Source organism: Phalacrocorax carbo, chromosome 1 (assembly GCF_963921805.1).
Source record: "Phalacrocorax carbo chromosome 1, bPhaCar2.1, whole genome shotgun sequence".
In the NCBI taxonomy this organism is placed as follows: domain Eukaryota; kingdom Metazoa; phylum Chordata; class Aves; order Suliformes; family Phalacrocoracidae; genus Phalacrocorax; species Phalacrocorax carbo.
Window position 1 is genome coordinate 153,002,078 of NC_087513.1, and position 16,351 is coordinate 153,018,428.

Consider the following 16,351-nt stretch of genomic DNA (forward strand, 5'->3'; position numbering starts at 1 on the left):
ATTCTGCTTTTTGAATTTTTTGTTTTGTTTTTAGAATCTATAATTCATGTCTTATGGATCATGAATATGTTGGATCAAATTGCAGTTGCAAGCTTTAAGCTAGTTTCTTGGAGCCAGAGAATTTGACAGCTGTCACTTTTATTTAATCTTTAAGTAAACAGTTACTATTGCAGTTAAATATAGGGCACTGCATTCAAACAAATACTAGCATGCTGCTCCTGTAGAAATACATGTGTGTTCTCTTAGTCCATTTACTTGCAGTTTTCTAAGGCAGTAGGCCATCTTGAAAACAAACAAACAAAAACCAAACAAAAAACCCCAAAACAAACAAAAAAACCAACCCAAACAAAACAAAAAAATACCCCTAGCATTTTAAATCTGTGTCTGTGCATTTTAAAATTCTTCCTTATTGTCAGAACATTATGGAGATTTACGTTTGAGGAGGGGGAAATGAAATGATGTTTTAAAAGGATTTGTGTTCATTTACTGCATTCTTTGGTTCTATGAAGTAATCTTTTCATGGCTTTTTTGGTGACTTTGAAATGCCTGCTGTGCTTTGCACATTTTGTTTGGACGGCCAAGGCCTCTGCCTCAGTAGCCTGATTTTGTCATTGGGACCTCTACCTGAAGCGTTACGGTGGTAGGATCAACATACCTAAGCTTGTTGTCCATCTTTTGGTGGGATTAATCTAGAGAAAACGTAGAGGTTGGGTATCTAGTCTATGACGAGTGTGCTGCATGCCCTCAGTGGTCCTTTGAGAGAGATATGAGTGTCTGTGTTTTGAATATATTTGTGGATGGGGGAATTTCCCCAGCTTCCTCCTCTAGGCACCATTGTCTCTCTGCTGATCAAAGAAGCATCTGAGCTGTCTAGGGAGATGAGTCTCATCGCCTGGGGTCTGGAAGAGCACTCTCTTGGGTCCGTAGGCAGAAACATGCCTTTGTTTCTCAGTGCTGAGTGTCTTCCTTGTTTCATTACTGGATGAGTATCTGGTCTGTCTTCACCAGAACCCCTGCCTTGTCCAGGAGCTTGTCCAAGTAGTGATACCCACCTGCACTCTGAAAATCAGACCCCTTAGAGATGCTCCAGTAATGAATTGGAAGTAAAGAAACTGGATTTGTTTTGTTAGTGGTTCAGTTATCTGCAGGCTGGAAGGATTGACAGTATGTTGTCTTCTCCCCAGTAGGTTCTCCTCAGAGAAGATGTAAAAGCTCGCATTTGAAACATTTTGATATCATGCTTTTGCTTGCTAGGGCAGGTTTTGCTGTCATGCATCTTTCAATTCCTGTCCTCTTCTTAATATTTGAGAACAAGTATCTTGTCATGCACGAGTTGTCTCTTTCCTTTCTGTCTGCGCTTTTTCGTTACTTGTGTGAGGATCCCTCTTCCTGTCTGTCACCCTGTGAGTGAGAAATATGGAGAAGGTGCTTGAGAAGTGCCACACTTGGCAAAGCGTGGGACTGTCTCTCAGTTCATTTCCCCGATTGTACTGAGATCTATGAGTAACCATGATCAGCTGAAATAGCTTATTTTTCTTAATCACTGAAAATTAATATCCTGTCTAATCCTGCAAGTCTCTGATCTGTCTTTCTGACATGTAGGTGGTATCGGTGTCCCCTGCCAATGAGTTGAATGAATTTCACGTCCTGTGTACTGTAGTATATCTTGTTGCTGGAAATGGTCCCCTCAAGAGGAGAATAATGAGGGAGGGAAGGAGTTTTTGTTATTTTAATCTTCGGTTGCTTTCTCTTAAAAGATATCTATTCATAATTTGGCAATTCAGAAGCATAAATGCAACAATACTTTTAAGTTATAAAAAACTTAGATCTCTTCCCCATTAATATTGGATTAATAAGCCTTTCTGACTCTTTACCTTGGGGGCTCATTAAGTCTTCCAATTAGCTATTAACTGTCTGATAAAAGATTGCCATTTTTTATATTATTACTTTGATTTATGATTTACTAATCTGCTTCTCTCTTTTTCAGATGAACATATCGCCTGTAGCTCTTGCTCGTATTTATGAAGAAGACTTTAAACAAGATATGGCTGCCTTAAAGGTACAGATACTTGAGCTTCTAAATTTAAGAGTATTTTAAAGGAATTATTTTCGTAAGGAATCTGATTTTCCAGATCAAACTGTCAAAAAATAAGTTAATTGATTGTGTGACAGTGTTCTGTGGAAACTGAGTACTGATTTACTTTTTCAGTTTTCTGGGAAGATACTGCACACCTTTTGAGTAAGGAAGTGGGAGGGGAAGCAAACTCCAGATTTGGAATGAACAAGTTAAATTTCTTTAGGAGCACAGATTTCTCTCCCTCTCCCCCATGCAGTAGAGCCTTGGTTCGCAGATAATACATATTTACTATAATGCAGAAATAGCCTGATCTGAAGTATATGAAACGTCAAATATTCTTTCATCCATTTCAGGCGTCTCTGCTTCTTGTCCAGAATACTTGTCAGAAGCAGGGAGTAAGCCACTGGGAAAATTATTGGGGTTTTTTGTCACCCTTTTTTTTTTTTTTAGTGTGTGTGTATTATTTCAGATGCTGCTTGTGCCCTTTTTATGACACTTGAAACATTTTTGTTTTTTAAAAGATAAAATTGAGCAGAATGTTCTTTAAAATTTGTTTCTTAGAGTGAAGGGACTTGTCAGCAGTGTGTTTCATACAGGCTAATGAGATGTTACTCTTTGTTTAAGGTCCTTCCTCCTACAGTATATATGAGAGTGACTGACAATATTCCTCAGATAATTGCCTTTATAAAAACAATAATTGCTAGTGGACAAGCTTATGCAACCTCACAAGGTAAGACTTATAGCAAGGCAACTCCTTGTTCAGCACAAGTACAGGAAGTAAGCACTCTTAGTAATCCTGTGTTGGGATCAGATGAGATATCCTGTGCCAGGCTTTCCTTCTGCTGATTAACAGACAAGGTGTGAGCAACTTGTTTGTGATGACATGAGTGGGCAGAACAACTATTACTCAATTTCTAAAGTTAAATGTAGCTCATTACTTGATATAATTGTTTACTGTAATGAACTGCTGTCTAAGCTCCTGTGGGGAAGCCATGGCCTGGCTTCTACAGGAGAGCTGGGGTAACCTCTTAGCTATAAACAGGAGGTGCTGTGAAAGATGTGCCTGCAAAGCACCATGTGCAGATCTTTTTTTTAGCAGAGCTGGTGGTTGTAGGAGCATTTGAGTGCGTTATAACCAGAGTAGCAGTAGGTTACATTTCAGTCCAAGAGAGGATTGCTGATTGTGCATGGGCAGGAAAGAACCTGGGGAGATCTCCAGAATAGAGAGTTATCATATGTGCAGAGCGAGCACGTGCAGTGAGGCTACTGAAGAGCTGGTAATGCGGAAGCAATTGCTACTACTTTTGCGGTATGTCTGAATTTATAAACCAGAATTTCAAATGGGAGTTGAAGGGCATTTTGTTTTGTTTTGCTTTCAGGGAATCATTCCCTCTTCACCATGAATGTGCCCTGTCTTTGCTATAAAACTAAACATTTCTTTTCTATCAGGCAATGTTTATTTTGATGTTAAGTCTTGGGGAAAAAGATACGGAGTATTAACTACTATTTATCCTGATACCCAAGATGAAGCAGGTATGTTCATGGCACCAGCTTATTTGTATTAATGCCTTGTCTGAACTTGTGATGTACCTATATATAACCTTCATTCAACAGTATGAAAGTCGTCTGACCTGTTGTGTATAACCAGCTTTTTGGTTAAGACATTTATTATTATTATCTTGTTTATTTATTTATTGAGGCAGGCACTGTTGCCAGTGCAAGAGGAAACTTGGTGGTCTTTTTTCATACTTTGTTCCCTTTATGCCTTTGTACAATTAAGATTCTTAATTTTATTTAAGCACTTGGGGGAGTGGTACACACAAACTTCATAGTGAGGTGGCGGTCTCAGCCGTTGCAGTAGCCAGCAGTGAGATAGTCAAGGGTAAATGCAGGGAAACATTATCTACCACGTTATTGTTTGGGCACTTGCACCCTTCTGATGCATGCTATCCAGATGAATTTGTTTCTTGCGTTACTTGGCACTGGACTACTGCTAAGCAGCCTATTTGTGGTGGGTGAGCAATCTCTTGATAGGCTGTACTAGAGCATGCCTATACCCTTGGGTATTTTTTGGCTGGGTGTTTTTTGCTGCAGTTGTCCAGCCGCTGAGCAGGATTGCTGAGCCGCTCTGTAGTTTCCTCAAGTTGGGTCTGATCAGGTCGCCTCATTGGAGAATTTGATGCAGGTCTCCTGCATCCTTTGCACGCTGAAGTTCAATATTTCTTCACTGAAAAAAAAAATCTGTTTGCAATTACTGAAATGCCTGGCAGGCCTAAGCTCAGGTGAACCACAGCCAGAAACTTCTCACAGCTGTACTCTGGAGTTGTTTCAGCATTACAGCTTGCAGAGGGCATGTGTTTTATCGGCAGTTATTTACAGGCAGTTACTGACTGGAAAGACAGCCATCAGCCTCCTGGGCTGCATTAGGAAGAGCATTGCCAGCAGGTCAAGGGAAGTGATCTTCCTCTTTGCTCAGCATGAGGTGAGACATGCCTGGAGTGCTGGGTCCAGTGCTGGGCTCCCCAGCACAAGAGAGATGTGGACATACTGGAGAGAGCCCAGCAAAGGGCCACAAATAAATGAAGGTCATGGAGTGTCTTTCATATGAGGAAAGGCTGAGAGAGCTGCGACTGCTCAGACTGGAGAAGGCTCGGGGTATCTTACCCTTGTGTACAAATACCTGATGGGGGAGTAAAGAAGATGGATCCAGGCTCTTCTCAGTGGTGCTTGGTGGCAGGACAAGAGGCAATGGACACATCCTGAAACATGGGAAATTCCATTTAAACCTAATAAAAACCTTTTTTACTTTGAGGATGGTTAACACAAGAACATGCTGCCCAGAGAGGCTGGGGAGTCTCCATCCTTGGAGATATTCAGCACTCAAGTGGACACTGTCCTGAGCAGCCTGCTATAGCTGAGCCTGCTCTGAGCAGGGGGCTGGAGTCGATGATCTCCAGGGGTGCCTTCCAGCCTCAGCTGTGACGGATTCCGTTTTTTACCCTGTTTCCCCTCAAGTCACTTAAAACTAAATTTACTGTTATTTCTAAAGATTTTGAGGGTGGTTTTGCTTATAACTGAGAAGGTCAAGAGTGTTTTTTTTTTGTAGCAGTATACTAAAAAAAAAAAAAATACTGGTCAGCCAGAGCCTGGCAAACTAGTGAAAAATCCAAGATGAAGATTCAGTAGATAAAACTAGGGGTTATATTTTTGTCCCCTTATTTCATATCAGTTTTGAATGATGAAGCAGGTATAATGGATTTTTGTAATGTGCTTCCCTTAATATTGCATGACATTCTGAATAAAACCTGACTCTGTATAACATCAATAAAGTACAAGCGAAATGGCTCAAGAAAAATGACCACCTAATAGATCTCCAAAAATAGCTGTGAATCATCATTTAAAATATGTTGATACTGGAGTGCTGCAGGGATTGGTTCAGACCCAGTGATACACTGTGGTTTTGGCCATCTGAAATAAGAAGTAAATCTAGCGTCAAGTGCTGATAAAACAGATGAGCGGCATTAAATAAGGGAACTTAAAACAGTGCAAGTTGCTTGCCAAGCTGGATCCCTTCAAGCCAAATAGGTACATTGTTCTCCATCCGTTAAATGCAAGGTCATTTGTCAGCAAAAAAGTGCAGAGTCCAGACCCTGTTTTTTAGCTCCTGCTGGGGAGAGGTGTTTATCTGACTGGGGGTTAGGAGCCAGCAGAGGCAAACCATCCTCTGCAGTACTGTGGCAAAAAGGACTATAACCTTGGCTGGGTAGTGAAGGAAGCAACATATATAGCTGGGGAGGAGACCTTTTGTACAGAAGCCATTGGAGAAGATGTTACTGGAAGGTTGCTGCTGTCCAAGAATAGTTTTGATTCTCATCTCCGTGCTTTTCTTGGTTTTACAGAATCTGAACCAGAAACTGTTTGTGTCCCAGAGGAGAAATTGCGGGTTTTTTGTTCGTTTGTGTGTTCTGGTTTGGGTTGGTTTTATTAACTTTTTTGCTGCGGTACCATCTGTTTGTCCTGGGAAACTGGCTGATGAAGTAACTAAATGAATGATGTAAAACCAGAGAAGGCCAAAAGGACTAAAAGGATAGGATGTATTAAAGAATCTTAAATTCATCCTTTAAGGCTGCAGAAATCTAATTCAACACGCTATTTTTTTCAAACATTTGATTGAGAAACTGGGAGCCCTGTGTAAGGGAGAAGGGAGGAAAGTCGCAGAAATTCTTGAGGGAAAGAGATTAAAATCTGAGTAGTTCGCTAAACATACATTTTGACTTGCTTTCATTTGCTGGTTTTTTTTTTTTCCTTTGAGACATATTCCGTTAACAAATCACTTATTCTTGGCAGCTGATACTGATAAACGACATGGTAAAGATTTTGCCCTGTGGAAGGCTGCCAAACCTCAAGAGCTATCTTGGACTTCTCCCTGGGGAAAAGGAAGACCTGGATGGCACATTGAGTGTTCCACAATATCAAGGTCAGATTTCTTGGATTTTAAATCTAGTGCTGGTTTTTTTCTTCAGTCACAGTACAATGGTAGCAGCACTATTGAAAGTGTTTTCTGATCAGTAGAGAGCACCAGTTCTAATGTGAATACTCTGTGCAATTATGGATGTCACATGTGGCCCAAACAAACTCTGTTCCACCCTAATGGCATCGCTGTCTTGCGATGTTTTGGCACCTTCTCTTGAGACAGTATTTAAAATATGCCATGCAGGATCACATAGTTCATTAACAAGTCTTTTGACTTGAACTGAGAAACCAAAGTTTTAGTGGAAGTTATGGTACCTCTTTCATTTGCCTCCCTTCCACTTCTTGCAGCCTCCATCGCACCTAGTTCAGCAGGTAGTGCTGCGTCTGGAGGACATGGCATGGCGTTCCATCCCAGTTCCAGCGAGCGTATGAGATCTTGCTGGCCTTTATCTTCACATCAGTTGTGGATGTTCATGCTAATCATCTAAGTGTTATTCAGCTTTCTTTAGAAGTCAGCCACGGTATTAAATATCCTGATTTCTCTGTGGCAGTATATTCTGTGGGCATGATGTGAATTGTGCATGGTAGTGTTTTGCTTGTAGCTAGTTTAAATCAGTTTGCTCTTAATTTGGAGTTTTATTTTCTCCACAGGATGGTAGTACTTTGTCCTGCACTATATTAACTTATGACCTATTAATTTGTATTTTTAAAAAAGACTTTAAATCTTCTCTCCTGGAAGATTGATAGTAGTACTTAGTTTCGCATTAGTCTCAGATCTCTTTTTGGAAGCTAATAACAAATTATTTAGATCTGGTCCTGTTTAACTTCACATTTTCAACCCAAGCTGAAAGCAGATGGAACAGGTGCTTCAGGCTTAGCTTTCATATGCTTTGCTGGTGCACCTGGCGTTGTTAGTTGTTACTACCTGATAGTGAAGAGCATTTATAAGGGTGATTTTTCTGCCTGTAAATAGTTTCGGCACTGTGAAACAGTTCTTAAAGCAACTGAAGGGCACAAAAACATGTTGTATTTGAAGTGTAACCTGTGACAGAAGTGCACAGGTAAGAAATGCCAATTACAAAATGACCTATCTGCTAATGCAGTGCTGTTATAGTCTGCATTCCTTTCTGTAAAAACTTATTTTACTGTGGCTTGATGAGGCCCCTGCTGTGTAAATAGGAGTTGACCGTTGCAGAGTGTAAGTGTAGTAATCTTGGACTGCGTAAAAATGAAAAGCTTATTCTGGTATGTCTTGCTGTCCCAGTCAGCTGTCTGTTTTAAGCAGTACCTACTTATCTGTCTGTTTTGCCAAAGATGTCAAAGTACTTTAAGTAAGCTAGGTGAACTAATTTTGAAAAGTCTTTGAAGTGTGCCTGGGGAAGGTGAACTAGAAAGGCGTTCATCTCTAACGCAGCCCTGGAGGGGGGAACCACCTGCTGTGACTTAGGTCTGATCTCCTCTCTGGGGTTTCCCTTGCGGTGAGATGGGCTGCTCCTCCTGCTCGAGTGTTTTGCAGATCCATCTCTCCCTTCTCCCCAGCTCTTACTGGTTTTGTTGGAGGAAATGGCAAGTGGCCAGTGCTCCTCTGTAGATGGCACAAGGGAGGGTGTGAGCCAAGGCTACTCCTGTGCTTAAGCTGGTTTTGGAGCAGACAGGAGGAAGCGGAGGAACATGAGCTTGGGAAATGGCAACAACTTGTCTTTCTTCCCTCCTTTCTTCTCTGCATTTTCTTTTTTCCTGTGCTCTACCTGCTTCTGCAGAGCCACTTTGAGCCAGGGTGTTAACAGGGTGTGTTGTCCCCAAAGGGGACAAATATTTTAATATCTAGCCAGCTACCAGGAGCAACTTGTTAACATGACATACAGAAAGACTGTGTCTGTATGTACACACACATGCATGTGTGTACGTGGCTTGCCTTTTATTTTCTACTTGTGTAGACTTCCTTGCATCTTCCCCAGCTTGAGTGTCCCTGGTTTCTGGGCAGTTAGCATTGATTTACCTCCCTGTAAGCAGGTAAGTGTTGTCTTTAACAGACGGGCAAAATGAAGTTGTTAACTTGCCCAGTGTGGCCTAGCAGGGACTTGCTGGAGCGGTGGGCAGAGCGTAGCACCCTGGTGGCTAAGCAGGAAGTGTCCTGTTGGCACACGAATGCCTTACTGCCAGCCACCAGTATTTGCAGAGGCGCCTGTGCCACGCAAACCTGTGGGTGACCCGCACAGACGCAGCTGTGCTGTTGGGATGAGAGGAGTTGCCTCGGGAGATCAGAGGCACTGACACTTTCTTTTGACATTATAACAATATAGGACTAAGCATTTTCTACCACGACTGTGTACAGTATTGCCTGAATTCTTACAAAAAAAGGTACAAGATAAAGAGTAGTAATACCAAATTTGCAGAAATGTTTATTGCTTCAAAGTTGTTAGGCTTGCAGATGAAGGCAGCTGTCTGATACTGAAACTGTAGCAGAACAAGGAAAGGAGATGTCCTGCTTTCCAGTTTTTAATCTAAGTTACAAGAATAATTGCTCCTAATAAGAATTATTTGTGGGCAGATATGGGTCCTGTCCATACAAGGTCTGCTGCAGTTTTGGTATCCAAGATCTGTGTAAAGTCTTGTTTTAAAATGGCAATCATTAAATTGTATGCTGAAATTTATGATGTTTCATCTTATTTTTTTCTGCATTTCTTTTACAAAAAGCTTTTGTAGTGTTCTACTTACCAATCAGGAAAATATTGTTACAGTGCAGTGTTTGGAAAGCAGCTGGACATCCATACTGGTGGAATAGATCTTGCATTTCCTCATCATGAGAATGAAATCGCACAGTGCGAGGTGTATCATCAGTGTGAGCAATGGGGAAATTACTTTTTGCATTCTGGTAAGTAACAATGTTAATCAGCTGAGAGGCCTGTACAAATATAAGGGTTTTGCGTTTTTTAGGTATGGCATTTGTATGGTATGAAAACAGATGCTCTACTACAGTGACCAAGTTCCTGTCCTCACTAAGTGAAGAAACATAAATGAGAGTGAATCTTGAAAATGTAGAATGAATGCCTTTTAATAATAAAGCAGCTACAGTGCAATGTTCCTAAATTTCATCTGGGGAAATCTCAAAATAATAACATATATGCATTGCCCAAGTACAGTGTGTTTTCTCCTAATGAAAAATGCGGAAAGAAGGATTTTTCCTGTAGAATCTCATTCGCTTTCTTATGAGTTTCCTCAAAATTTGAGGGCACTCTTTGTGATAGGCTTTCTTTTTTAATTGTATTCTGGCTGTAACAGTTACAAAACAGTCCCGCAGGAAGAGGGTGAAAATGGTTGACCTTTTTTATATGTGTTTATGTAGTCCTCCTAAAACCAGAAATTTCTGCTGCCTTAGAACTGGAACCCACAGGATCTGAAGGCAGGGAGTGGAGGTGGGCAGGTAGCTGATTGTAACATTTTAAAGCATTGAGAACAGAATAAACCAGTAGTGTTCTCCAACGTGTCTCAGCACCAGTTGCCTGTGGGCTTAAAAAAAGTTTCAATAGCATGCAAAATCAAATAGCCTGTGTTTGTAAATACGGTGAAAGGCTTTTAATCACAGTAAGAAAAAACATCTGTACTACTGGAAAATAAGAATGGAGCAAATGCTAAGACACAAGAATTGATGAAACAACAAAGCTCACAAAGTTGTGATCCTGCAGAAACATTTCTGATCTTGGATGTTTTGTATGGTTTCAAACGTTGGGAGAGTCTTGCAGGCAGACGCTCTGCTGCAGCAGCAAACCAGTGGACGTTCCGTGTGTGCAAGTCACATACCTGTAACTATTTAAATTCTCCTGGGAAGCCTTTTTTATTCACTGGTAGCATTATGCCTAGTGATGGGTATGAGAAACAAGATTCATGTTGAAGACAAGTGAGCCAGATGCTTTGGTCTCTCTGGACAGGCATGGTCAGTGAGGTTGCTGGTGGGTAGAGACAAGGAGGTATGTGACATCCATGGACTACATAAAGACCAAGTCATTCACCCATTGGCTCTAGAAAAGCAGAGACATGGCGTCTTGTCACTATGGTCCTTTAACTGTCTTCAGTGCTCTGACCAATGTCAGTGTCCGTCTGCTCTCCTATGGAGTGTGAGTGAATTGGTATTGGTGTAGCCCATGGATGTCACAGGCCTTGTGTCTTGCCCCAGAAGTGAACTCACTGGCTATGCCTGACTAAACTGTACCAAAGTGTCTTTTACTTGCTTGGTCTTAAGCATATAATACTGCCTGGCATTATGGAGAACTGCTCCTTGCTGCCGTCGCACAATAGTGCTTCAGTGAAGTTTGTGTGTACAGTGCTTTGAACTACATCGTTGTCTGATGGTACTAGCGCTGTTCCCGTTGATGGAAATCTTGAAATTTGTGCCTCCTGTGGCAGTCGTGGAGGTTCTGGATGGCCTCCAAAGAACTGAAGTCAATAGAAAGTTAGGTTTAAATCTGCAGTCTCTCCTCTTGCTGAACAGTAATTTGTGCAAGATTTCTTGGTGAGCTCTTTGAGCTTGCTTCTCTGAGTAAGAGATGCAGAGTTAAGCCTGTGCTATGCTCTGGGAATTACTTGGGCTTTCTTTTTTATATATATTTGTACTGTGTGGGATGAATATTGAATTCTAGTTTCAGTTCCCAGTGTAGAGTCTGTTATAAATCAATAGCAATTGTCCAGAGGCTGGTGGATCCTCCAGGGTGTGCTTTGCTCCTGAAGTGCTGCGGAATTTTCTGCACTCCCATTGAGATGCACTGGTTACTGCTAGGTGGAGACTTCTGTTGAAAACGAGTGAATCTGACTTTTCAAGCTTGGAATTGAATTAAAAAAAAAAAAACAACAAACCAAACAAACCACAAAAAAAGCTGGAAAAATAACTTAATTCCAAGGGCAGTTTGTACACTGAGGTTCTCTAGGAGCTGACAGATTACATTCATTAAGTCAAAAAATTTTGCTGGAGGATGACAGTGTGAATTATTTAGGGCAAATGAATCAGCTTCAGAAACAATTTATTCTGGTAGCGGACTTCAGAATTTTAGCAGGCTCAGAATTGGAGGAGCAATCCCCATTAGAGGAAGAAAATCCCTGCACTGGGGATAAATCTTCTTATAAGGACTTTATTTTTAGACTACTTGTACTCTGGGAAGAGCGCCAAGCCAAAGTTATGAAAATCCTTGTATTTTGTGATTCTTTAATGAAATCATTCTAAGTGCTGAAACTCTCAAAGAGGAATATTATTTAAAATTCAGATGTTACCTGTACCTTATTAGGAAAACACAATCAAACTATTTTAAGCCTGGCTGCCTAAAGTTAAGTCAGTCAATATCTAGGCACCTTTGCAAAAGAAAAAAATAATAATCGTACCCAGGCTCTTCCCCTTCTTCCAGAGGTTTGTGGGTTTTCCTTGAGTCGCAAGAGCTGCAGGTCTTCAGTGCCTCTGGCAGTCTGAATGTTCTTATTGAGGGCCTCGAGCTTAACCACACAGCGGTGAAAATAGCCTCACCTGCTAGCAGTCAGAACAAATAGAGTGAAAATGAGATTTTTGGTTTGATTGTAGATTTCTGCAGTAGCTGGTGCTGTATCCACAGATCTCTTGATTCTTTCCTACGCTCCGTAGAGTGTTTTGGGCAAACTTGAATTTCCAGGTGGTTGGGGTAGGACCCGAGTTAGCCTTCTTATGGAGAACCCCCGCTGCATTGAATCATTGTCTGAAATAGCTGAGAAGTGAAACCAGATGCTTTTCACGTTCATTTACCAGGCCTGAGCATGTTGCTTTTGTATCCAAATGAGTGTAATGGGAATATTATCCGCTTGTGGAAGAGAGGGGATTCCAGGCAAGGCAGCAAAAGCAGTGCTGTGTGGAGAGTAGCACAAAATTCAGACAGCTGCTTGGGCTGCTGAGCAAGAAATACTACCTCTGCCACCACCTGTAAAAGCAGAAGCACGATCATGTGTTGGTTCTTGCAGAGCACTCTGAGGCATTGGTAAGATTGCACTGCCAAATCTGAAAGAAGGGAGAGTGCTGATGTGGTGTTAAAGAGTAAGAAACATTTGTGCTTAAAAACCTGCCTTCAGGTACAATTAAGTGCTGGATTCTGTAGATCATGAAGGGCCTGAAAATAGCGTGTTAGTTGTGGGTGCTAGGCAACTTACAGGATTACTGTTTTATTAGGAGAAGCCAGTTAAGGCTTTTAACAACATTTCTAAAATGACACTGACTAGTCTTTTATTGGCTACCTGTTCAGCATCTCTCCAGCGCTGTGAATAATTGATCTTTTCATCAGTGGTGGTGCTGTGGCTAGCACGGATGAGGCCTGGGAGTGTACAGCCAGAGGTTGCCCATGTCCTGTCTTGCTTCACCAGAACTTTCAGTCCTGAAGCCGAGCTCTATGTACTCTCCTAAATGCAATGGAGGTGGTTACTGCCTTTTTCATGTACCACAGCTCTGCAAGCCAACAGTCCATGCGGCTATTGAAAGCTCTAGCAATGCTCAGAGGTTGCATTTTAAAATAAGCTAACTCAAATTAGGGACCATAGCTACGTCCCTCCCTTCCCCTTCTTTTTCTTAGTCTCCCAAACTCTGGAGAAATAGGGAAGGTGTAGAAAACTCATTTTACACATAAGGTATTTTGAGCCAGCACAATAAATTTTGGATTAAAAAAATAGCGTGACAGCCACCAGCAAGTAATAAGTACAGAAAATTGTTTGAGGTATGGTAAGGTGAGATCACTGGAAGATCTTTAAAGGTCTTCAAATATTTCTAGAAAGCCAAGAGTAACAGGTAAGGTGCTCTTCTGTGAAGATTGAAAAGTGTTTCCTTGCTTGCTTGTTTTTATCAGTTTATTGTCAGTTCTGAGCAGGGAGACACTTTGTGTTTTCCTTATTAACGTTTCTGCTCAAAGTGGTGGTGTTCTGGTTCTGTGTTTTTTTTGTTGTTGTTGTTTTGTTTTTGTTTTAAAAACATTCTCTTTTCCTATGCTGGAAATTCATCCAACCAAAGTTGAGGATGGAGAGCTGTGCAGGACTGTAGGCAAAACTACTGAAAAATATATTACATGTTGCATTGAAATGGTTGGTGCATATCCATGGCAGCATATGCTGCCTCCAGCCATTACAGTGTCTCAGTGCAGTCTCTCATTCACTCCCCGTTCAAAAGCACGCTCATTTATCCTGCTGAATTTTCTTTTTTGTTCTAGGGCACTTGCACGTTAAAGGAAGTCAAGAAAAAATGTCCAAGTCATTAAAAAATTACATAACAATTAAGGTAATCTATTCCTGTGAATTGAAGACATGTATGTTTGTAAATATTAATCACAGCCCTCTTTTGAGAAAACACTGGGGCGTGTGCTTATGCTGCAGCGAAAGACCTGAAGCGGAGTGTTTTCTCTAGTGCTGGTGTACCTGTTATTGTGGATCTGGATGTAGGAAATCTGCTTGGACTCAGGGTTAGCTTACATTGTGGATCTCGCTGAGCAGAGGGCATTTGGAGGAGCAGCATTTGTGCCCAATACCAGGCTTTGGCATTACAGGTTTATGGTTGGACTCAACGATCTCAAGGGTCTTTTCCAACCTAAATGATTCTGTTCTGTAGTGATGGATTCTCATCTGTCGGCTCTTAATAGTGCACATGCTTTCGGGACTTAGAAAAGAGCAGGCGTTTTTCCTTCTTCTGCTTTAGATGAAATGGGACATAGTGTCAGCATTTTGTCAGGAAGCTATTAGCTTTCCTGCAGCCGCACTATGCCAGCGGTCTGTTGCATTCTCCCTTATTTTTATGTGGTCATCTTGCTGATGGACAGAGAGCTTTGTCTTTTGATACCCAGAAGCCACGTGAGTATGTCCTGGTTTACTGTGTCCCAGAGTTTTTGGTGTAGCCCCAAGCAGGGTTTCTCTGCCAGGCACGTGCGATACAGCTGTGCTGGACACTGGGGCGGCTCCTGTGATGGGTGACAGCTATTGCTAGAAGTGGGTAATCTCCTTCCTTTAGACAAAGCTTGAGAGGCTGTTTCAGCACATATGTTCCCCTCTGCCCTCTTGAAAGACTTAATTAAAATCCCTTTAAAAAGGAGTTCAATATGAGCTGCTTTATTCTTAATTCTCCTGATGCTGTCTGGGTACAGTTAAGCCCTGTCTTCCCCAGGAAAATTACCCGTCACTCACAATTTTCACAGAAATTTCCCAAGTCTCAGCAGACGTGGTGGACAGGGTGGAGAAATGACCACGAATGCAATGCATGCAGTTAAAAACAAAATATAGAAACATTCCCCTCCACATGTGCGGTGGGACTTTTGTGTTGAGAAAACAAAAACTTTAGGCCAGTCTCTCTTCTCTTGTTGGTTTCCGCTTTTAATGTCCGCCCTTAGACACGGCTAACAAGTAGTAATCCTTCCCTGTAAGCGATTTTCAGTCCAGTGAAACAAACTTACACGTACATCTTTACTGCATCTTGAAAGCTAAGCCCTATGTGGAAGTTTTTATGTCCCTTCCAACGGAGGGCAGGCCTGTCTGGGATAGGTGCTGTGGTGTTCCCTTGGTCGTGCCGGTGGCCATATGGACTCCAGGCTGTCACCTGGGCATGGCTGCCCTGTTTCCCCCCCCACCTTGCCCCCTTCTCTGATTTTCTTTTTTAAATAGCTATTAATTCTGACCCCAAAATCCAGCACGTTCCAGTAATGCACGGCTGAGCACCCCACTTTGAAAGAGTAGCGATACTTCTCTGTGCTCCATTTTTAACGAAATGCAGAATTGGTTTTTCCCTTTTGGGTGGTTCTTTCCCAAATTTTAATTTATTTCCGTGCTTTACTCATAGTGTTCTACCTCTGTATATTAGAATAAAGCTTCTGGGCACATTGGGTACACGCAGTTAAGTAGAGTTTATTTAAAAAGACAAAAACCCCAAATCAACCGAAACCACACACAAAACCAAACAGTATCACTGTCTATTTCTTGATTTTAGTTTTGCCCTGATTGCCTCAATTATTTCTATTGTCACATGAGAGACGGCACACAGCTGATGCTTTGTTACGTGCAGTGTTCAGGCTGGCTTAGTCTGGTAGCAGAAGCTGAATTTTTAAATGTGCATCTTTAAGCAAATGACACTTCCCATGTTTTCTCACTTGTATTGACTTTTCCTTACGATTTTCTATTTCAGTGGCACTTTGGTGTTGCAAACTTACCATCACCAATTTGCAAACTGGGAGACGGGGAAAAAAAGGCAGAAATGCAGTGTTCACAGTCAATCTGCCACAGTGTCCAGCCTTGCGGAGAGTTGGAAGTGACTGAAACCTTCCAAGCCTTTAAAGAGTTCTTTACACTATTAATATAAACTAATTACACTAGTAGTAATGGTAATAACTAAAGTTATTAAGTTATTTAGTTATTAATAATAAGTTATTACTATTACTAGAGTAAATTATTTGTAAAGCTAGATAAATATTAGGGTGAAATTACTGAGGTTGCATAATTAACACAGAAAAAAATCCAGCAATATTTAAAAAAAGTTCTTTTTGTTCACTCCCTGTTTTCTGTCATATTTTAGTCCTGCAGAAAAAAGTACCCTTATCTTCTTTTTCAAGAAACCTTTCTCTTTTCATAAAGTTTGCAAAACTCAGGAGCTGTCCTTTCCTGCAAGACTGTATCCCAATCTTAGTCTGGTAATTTCAGTTTGCTTTTTTGAAAAGGTCTTTTATACAGTGTATGTTTGATCATAATTACAAAGTGCTTTTCACAGTCTTATATTTGACATTGTATATATACGTATATCTTGTATATATGTATGCACATCTATCTTATATG

At 41.2% G+C, this 16,351-nt stretch overlaps 1 protein-coding gene across 5 annotated transcripts in view; it reads left to right on the forward strand.

Moving 5' to 3' along the window:
• The window catches only part of CARS2 (cysteinyl-tRNA synthetase 2, mitochondrial), a 40,866-nt gene that overhangs the window by 5,509 nt on the left and 19,006 nt on the right, over positions 1–16,351 (forward strand). For 4 of the 5 annotated variants that reach the window (XM_064440288.1, XM_064440301.1, XM_064440310.1 and 1 more), the window contains 6 exons: positions 1,988–2,059; positions 2,702–2,807; positions 3,527–3,610; positions 6,425–6,554; positions 9,292–9,425; positions 13,753–13,820. In XM_064440288.1, the coding sequence (XP_064296358.1) occupies positions 1,988–2,059; positions 2,702–2,807; positions 3,527–3,610; positions 6,425–6,554; positions 9,292–9,425; positions 13,753–13,820 (594 nt within the window). The remainder of the gene's footprint in view (positions 1–1,987; positions 2,060–2,701; positions 2,808–3,526; positions 3,611–6,424; positions 6,555–9,291; positions 9,426–13,752; positions 13,821–16,351) is intronic. The other variant, XM_064440296.1, reaches the window with a different exon arrangement.